Genomic DNA, 8,349 nt, shown 5'->3' with positions numbered 1-8,349 from the left:
CATATATACAGAAGCGAACCTAATCGGACAAACAGCTAATCTATATACATAAGCAAACCTAATTGGTCAAACAGTTACATAAATACAAAAGCAAACCTAATCGATGAAACAGCTTCATATATACAGAAGCGAACCTAATTGGTCAAACAGTTATGCATGTGCAGAATAATTTAACAAAGATTATGCGTGTTAACAATCATTAAAAGAAAAGATTGAGGAACTCTTCTTCTATATGTGATGAAGCTGGATGAAGCTGACTTGATGAAGACGTAGGTGGCATAGATTGGTTTTTCTAAAACAGAAGAAAAAAATGAGTATCTATTATTATTTTAAATTAGAATGAAAATGAGAACCTTGATTAGAGATAGATTATCCGTATTAAAATATGTGCATGAATAAACTTTTGCTAACTCTCTAGCAAAAGTTTATTCATACAAATTGGCATGGGATGGCTTTGTGAAAAAGTAAAAATTAGATAAAAATAAATTGAGAATGCGTACTTCGATTTGACTGAGTTTATTTGTAATGATGAAAAAATAGTTTAGTATGTTTTTTTTTTCCATACGGGAAGGATGTAAAACCTTACATAGGCACCCTTCAGCCCGTACTGAAGGGTAGTGTCAGATTCTTACTGACTAAAAAAACACCCTTTTTATTCCACAGCTACCCCAAAAACCACTATTAGGCATTACTTTGGGGTGGCAGTAGTTTAGTTATGAAACAGCTGGGTCCTGAAAAAAATCTGTCTAATTAGTGGCTTCATCACATATAGAAGAACAGTTCCTCAATCTTTTCTTTTTAATGATTGTTAACACGCATAATGTTTGTAAAATCATTCTGCACATGCATAACTGTTTGACCAATTAGGTTCGCTTCTGTATATATGAAGCTGTTTGATCGATTAGGTTTGCTTTTGTATTTATGTAACTGTTTGACCAATTAGGTTTGCTTATGTATATAGATTAGCTGTTTGTCCGATTAGGTTCGCTTCTGTATATATGAAGCTGTTTGTCCGATTAGGTTCGGTTTTTTTATATATGTAACTGTTTGACCGATTAGGTTTACTTTGGTATATATGTAAGTGTTTGACCGATTACGTTACTTCTGCCCCGGGCAACGCCGGGTATTTACAGCTCGTTTGTCATTAAAGTAGAACATCGTAAACTAAACTTCATCATAAAATGAATATTTAATTTACTAGATTTTCTCAAACCCTGTCATAAGTTATATAGCACATTAAATGCTTTGTGTTAAGTGATTCGTTCAGAGATGGGCGCAACTCTGAATGGATGGCATAATTAAGCATGTATAACGAAGATATTTTTAAAGTTCTGAACACTCCGTGGGCTAAGTTTATAACTAGTTTTAATTTCAGAAAGACGTTTATTGTGTGGTGATTGGTTATGTGGTTATGTGGTGAAAGAAAAAGGAAGGATAGGAACTGGGGTTTTGGTAGCCTACGTCAGATAGAGACAGCATGCATGCAATAAAGATAGCCCGCTCAGAAGAACATGCATTGAATTCTGTGTTCGTGTCTCCGACCAGCAGATCACAAACCCAACATTTACACAATATTTAAGTTAAACCTGTGCGATAGCTATTCATACATCCAGTTTTTTGGAGCCTCGTCACAGCTGCCATAAAGTTCTCTACACTGAACATACACCTGGGGACCCCTTACTGCAAGGGAGCAGCACTACCGCCTCACTACCGTGCATGTGTAATACCTGCTTTAATGCATTTCATCATGAAAATGATATCAAGTATTTATCTTAGCATTCTAAATTTTCAGAAAGCAGGAATATCATGAAGCGAATGGATTCTGTATGGTGATTGCTGTCTTCTCTTAGTGCGGAGGAAGTCAGTTTAAGAAGCGTAGTGATTAACCACTGGGTCGGGGAACGTAACACAAAGCATTTAATGTGCTGCATTAATTTATGACGGGGTAAATTAAGTAATTTATTAAACATTGATTTTAGGAAGAAGTTTAGTTTACGACATTCTACTTTAATTATGAAGTAAACTATGAGAATAAAGTGGAAATGTCGACTTTAATCTCAACATAAACGGCGAGAATAAAAGTGGAAATGTCGACTTTAATCTCGACATAAACGGCGAGAATAAAGTGGAAATGTTGACTTTGTTCTCGACATATAGTTTGTTTTTTTCTTCCCAGTATAGCTTAGCTTGAAGCAAGGTCCATATTAATGCAGTTTGCCTAAATGATGGTTCAGCTGGTAAAGATGTCATCACCAAGTTGCACTTGTTGTATTTTATTTTAATTTGGTGAATACTGTGTAATGCACCTGGGCTTGAAGTCTTGAAGTAATAGTGCAACTATCAGTAATAATACTATTATTTATTTTATTGTTATTATTTATTAGTTTAAATATTATGCAGTTTAATGATGATAAAGTTGTTTAAAAAGTCACTTTAATGTGTCAGTGGACAGAGATTGTTAACATTAACAGAAAGTGTAGTTGGTTTACAAAAAATATTTACTATTTATTCCTTTTCTAAGACATATTCGGTGCAATACAATTTTTGACAAGCACTTCTGGATATTTTACTAAGTCTAAATGCCTCTTTGTATGGTTGAAAATATGTTGTCAAAATTATAGTTTGTTTTTTGCAAAATTTGTTCAATAAAAAGGTTCTATATTTTGACTGCATCTGTCATGCAATGTGATACCTTCTCCATTAGTGCCACCCGCTTGAAAACTATCACTTTATGGGGCAATGCAAAACTGTATTAACACTTGTGTGCACATTAAAATGTTTTTTTTTGTACAATGTACAATACTCTTGACAGTGGAATAGATTATTCTTAGCCAGTAATTGCAGTGGAAAATGTGGTTGACATCCACTCATGCATGGGGAAAAAAATACCGTTGAATACCGTGAAACCGGGATAATTTAGAAAAATACCGTGATATAGAATTTTGGTCATACCGCCCACCCCTAGTATATATATATGTATATATATGTGGATGTGTATATGTATATATATATATATGTGTAGATATGTGTATATGTAGATATGTATATATGTATATGTATATATATGTTTATGTGTGTGTGTATATTATATATATATATATATAAAAGACAGCAATACTCATAACAATGACAACACAATTACAATGACAATCATGTTACGTTATTTTTAAAATGTTTCCTTTTCTTTTTCATAACCTCTTTAACACACTACTTCTCCGCTGCGAAGCGCAGGTATTTTGCTAGTATATATATATATGTGCATATGTATATATATATGTATATATATATGTGCATATGTATATATATATGTGTATATATATGTACATATGTGTGTGTATATATATATATATATATATATATATGTAGATGTGTTAATTTGTATGTGTATATATATATGTATATGTGGATGTGTATATGTATGTATATATATATGTATATGTAGATATGTGTATATGTAGATATGTATATATATGTATATGTATATATATGTTTACATAACCTCTTTAACACACTACTTCTCCGTAGTTTGCTAGTATATATATAATTATATATGTGTATATGTATGTATGTGTGTGTATATATATATATATATATATATATATATATATATGTATATATGTGTGTGTGTGCTCCATGACAAGACAGAGATGACAGTTCCGTCTCACAATTAAAAGAATGCGAACATATCTTCCTCTTCAAAGGAGTGCGTGTCAGGAGCAGAGAATGTCAGAGAGAGAGAAAGCAAACAATCAAAAATCAATAGGTGCTGTTCGAGCTTTTAAGTATGCAAAGCACCGTGCGGGAAGCATGTCGCTTGACAAAGCAGCTGCAAGGAAGGGAGCAATGTGAAGGTAGTCTTTCTGCATTTTTTAGATGAGCATCCATATCCTCTAGGGTTGCGAACAGTCCCCTTGCTCACACCCCCTCCGTCAGGAGCAGAGAATGTCAGAGCAAGAGAGAGAGAAGCAAACAATCAAAAATCAATAGGTGCTGTTTCTGCTTTTTTCAGTATGTGAAGCACCGTGCGGGAAGCATATCGCACAACAAAGCAACCACAAGTAAGCCCAGCAAGGAAGGGAGCAATGTGAAGGTAGTCTTTCAGCCTTTTCTGAGGAGCGGCCATATCCTCTAGGGGTGCGAACAGCCCCCGTGCTCACAATATATTTGAGAAGTTTTATTTAATACGTAATACATGCTCTGATTGGGTAGCTTCTCAGCCATCTGCCAATAGCGCCCCTTGTATGAAATCAATTGGGCAAACCAACTGAGGAGGCATGCACCAGAAATTAAAAGACCCATTGTCCACTGAAACCCACGAACCAGTGAAAAATCCGCGATATATATTTAAATATGCTTACATATAAAATCCGCGATAGAGTGAAGCCGCGAAAGTCGAAGCACGATATAGCGAGGGATTACTGTACCTTTTAAAAGCATTCATGTAACAGCTGCAATTTAAACAGGGATAATGTCCCGGAGTAATGTGCTTGGAGGTTAGGATGACAGAGTCATTTAAGTTTCTGGGCATTGTGCTGTCACAAAACCTTAAGTGTGGCAATAATATCACGTGCATTATTAGAACAGCCCATTAGAGAATGTACTTTTTGGGTCAGCTGAGGAAATTCAGTCTCCCTCAAGCAGTATTGGTCCAGTTCTACACAGCCATCGTCAAGTCCATTCTGACCTCCTTTCCCACAGTAGTCATTTGTCTTAATGCCAGATAATCCTGCCTGGTACTTACAGTGGATATTCTGAAATTGAGGAAATCTATACAGAATGCAGTCTTCTGCCAACCTTAATTATAATTTCAACCGTGAATTCCTTTTGCTGAATAGGCAGTTATATAGAAACTGAGGAAATTTTTTAAATTCCTATTTCAGCTGTTCCCGATGTGTCAACATATCAGTACGATGAGACATCTGGATATTACTACGATCCTCAAACTGGACTCTATTATGATGCAAATTCACAGGTATGTAACTGCTGTGACACCTGATATTAGGTCAGTATTTTTACAAATACATGTGTTAGTAAAAGATATTGCAAGAGCTTTGGGATTTAACGTCCTCTTCTAGTTGTTGTAAACCTCCATCCACCTATCAATTTTTTTTTTGCTCACCTTTTGTTGTTTATTTTTAATTTCTCTATGTCTTATGGATTTTCATTGCTTAACATTTACTCAAGCTCTTCTAAAATTGTTACTCATGTTTTATTTCAATGTTGAAATATTACCTGCTTTGAGATTAGGCATCCTTTAAAGATTAATTTGTTTCCAACACACACAAACTCAAACTCTTAAATTATTTATTTTTTATTGTAATGATACAGGCTTATTTTTTATGTTAATGGTACAGGCTGTATCTTGTTGAAATGCTTAATTATGACCCAGCAAAACTGATTGTTAAGGGTAAATGCAACATATGTATAATTTGTTTCTTCCTTATGTTTATGGATTGATTTTGATTTCGTTTTATGTTTGTTCAGTCAAATTTAAACTGTCAGGGATCAAAGTCTGGGGCTCATACCAGACTCCAGATTGTCCACATGTGTGCCTAGTAGTTTGTAACAGAGATGGGCACAGCGGTGACTGAGAGACAACAACCAGGTTCCATTAGCCAAAGTGCATGCTTGTTAAAACCAAATACAAATAATAAAGTGCAGTGCAGATATAAATGAATTTAAGTCAATAAATAATCCATAAAAAGAACAATCAGTGCTCTTGTAGAGGTTAAAATTAGTATATTTAACTATAATAAATAAATATTTTAAAATCTCATTGAGAAATGCTGAAAGACATCAGGTTAGATAGACTATTGTGACACTCGATTTCTCTCCACTTCACCCAAGTGGGTCTCCGCAGTCAGTGGTGACTCCAATAGCTGCAGCTACCTTCTCCCAGCTCCCATCCCACCTGTCCTTATTTTCATCAGTTGAGACACACCCAGCTGGCCCTTGGTCTTCCAATGTTTTTCTAGTTTTAAGATTTTTTTTTTCTTTTAGTTTTTTTGCTATTTTCTCATTTTATTTTGTTTTCAGTATTTTTTAAAATTTTTATTTAGTTTTAGCTCTCCAGCAGTTAACTTTTAGCTTTTATCACACAAAAAATGTCCACACAGACATTGTTTTGCAAGTTTAACACACAGTTTTCTTCATAGTTGTCAAACTGTACAACATTCATTTTACCATCTGTGACAGAACTCCGTTTTCTTATGATAATGTGACAGTTCAAGGCTTTCCCGTAGTCCAGTATAATAATAAAATGCAAGAATCAAATGAAAAGTTTGCTTAGATATCATTTGTTACTCTAACCTGCAACAACTTTAAGCAAATTGTTATTTAATTTTAAAAAATACTTTTTTTATTTTAAGATTTCTTGCATAACTGCATATATACTGTATATTCTTATATTTGTTTTTGATATCTCCTGATATGGACTATACTTCATCTGCCTATTTTAAAACTCTAAAAGTGTTTTCTATTTTCAGGGAATTCTTACTTTGCTTATTTTTTTTAAATATTGTTACAGTCACTACTTGAACTGTGTTAACAGTAATAGCAGAAATTAAAATTTTTCTATGAATATTGTGCCATTCTTAAAGCATACCATTTAAATTAAGTACTGAACATCTGTTATTGTAACATCTTAGATCTTTTACTTAATAAGCAACATGCAAGACCTGCATTCCCTGTCAGTCTAAAGTGGGAGAATGTAATTTAACAACACATGTATTAATAAACAGATTTGGGCAAATAAAGGCACACTTCTAATATCCAGCTATAAAACAATATCTGCATTTACACACACTCAGTTCATGTACACATGAGGAGAATATGCAAACTCCATGCAGACACTAAACCAGGCTATTGATGAACCCTGAGCTTGTGACACTGTTCAATAATGATACAAATAATAAATTTAATTTGTGTATCACCTTTTGAATGCTCAAAGCGCTTCACAAATAGCCAGAGAAATACAAGGAAATAAAAGCAAACATGACATTTATAACACAGGATACAAACTAATACGAAACATTAATAAATATATAAAATTCAAAGTTCTAAATTAGATTAAGAAACAAGTAAGAGTAACAGAAGAAAGCCATGAATAATGCAATTTGTATACAGTTATGTACATGTATGGATATAAATGTTACAATCACCCAAAGTGTTAAGGAACAATACATAAGATAAAAGTGGATTTCTTTTTCAGTTTTACAGCCAAGCGCAGAGTGGCATCGACCATTTAATGGCTATTCATTTGCTGTTCAGTAAAGATGTAACAAACCCAGCCTGACCTCCGAAGTACTGCAAAGTAAACACACTGATGTCACATTATAGATGCAAACTCCTCAAGTTTTTTCTTTTTTTTTTCCTTTTGGTTTTGCTTGACATATTAAGAGTGTATAATCTAACATCCACAAGGCAAGAAGATCCGGCAACTGTAATCATTAAGTTTGATATGCTCTCTGAGTTCTTGTGTGATGCCAGCCTTGAGCCGTTGTCACATTATAGTGTGCTGCATGACAGAGCTTGAGCTGTATTTAGGGTTATTTTTTTCTGTATGCAGGTTTTTTCATTTTTCCATTCTGTAGTGGTACATAAAACATAGGACATCGGTCAGCCGAGTTTCACTTTTGGTTGTGATATTCAAAACACCCACATTCCTTTTTCCTTATCACTACATTATATACATTGTACTTCATTGGTTGTCAGTTTCCATATACACAGAGCTTACCCTATGACTAAAGACAAAATCAAATCTGTTTGATTTTGTTGGTGCAAGTCACGGACTAGTTGGGGTAAGTCTCCAGGTATATCAGATTATATAACTGTCTTTCATGGGAGCATGCTGCGGACTGCCTCTGGCTCACTAAGATTATGTAAATGAAGTCTACGACTGAAAATTGTTTGGAAAAGTCATCAAATCTGACATAGCCTTAATATGTATCATAGTTAGATTAATGAAAGAAATTATTAGGGGAAGATTGAGTGACATATGTAAAGTACTGAGAACATGGCTTTAGATAGGGAGATTGTGTTTCAGAAATATGGTAGAATTCTATGAGGTCGCAATAAAAACATTTGATCAGAGGTACGTACTAAATGATTTTTGGAATGGATTTGATAAGCAACAAAATGAGAAGCTAGTCAGCGAACTAGACACCATATGTAGATGGATGGAAAACTGTCTCAAACACAGAAAGCAAAGGTTACAGAAAGAGAAATTTGTTTTCCACAATAAGGCAATTTTCAAAATAAATAAGCTTAGTTAAAATGGCACTAACAAGTTGGTTAATTTTACAGATGACACTAAAGTTGGTGGAATGACAGTTAATTTTAGAGTGAACA

At 34.0% G+C, this 8,349-nt stretch overlaps 1 protein-coding gene across 4 annotated transcripts in view; it reads left to right on the top strand.

Annotated features, from left to right (window-relative positions):
- rbm10 (RNA binding motif protein 10) overlaps positions 1–8,349 on the top strand; it is a 395,465-nt gene that overhangs the window by 292,201 nt on the left and 94,915 nt on the right. For all 4 annotated transcript variants that reach the window (XM_051933537.1, XM_051933536.1, XM_051933538.1 and 1 more), the window contains exon 16: positions 4,881–4,972. In XM_051933537.1, coding sequence (XP_051789497.1) covers positions 4,881–4,972 — 92 coding nt within the window. The remainder of the gene's footprint in view (positions 1–4,880; positions 4,973–8,349) is intronic.

Source organism: Erpetoichthys calabaricus, chromosome 11 (genome assembly GCF_900747795.2).
Source record: "Erpetoichthys calabaricus chromosome 11, fErpCal1.3, whole genome shotgun sequence".
Classification (NCBI taxonomy): domain Eukaryota; kingdom Metazoa; phylum Chordata; class Cladistia; order Polypteriformes; family Polypteridae; genus Erpetoichthys; species Erpetoichthys calabaricus.
This window is presented reverse-complemented; position numbering and strand designations above follow the sequence as displayed.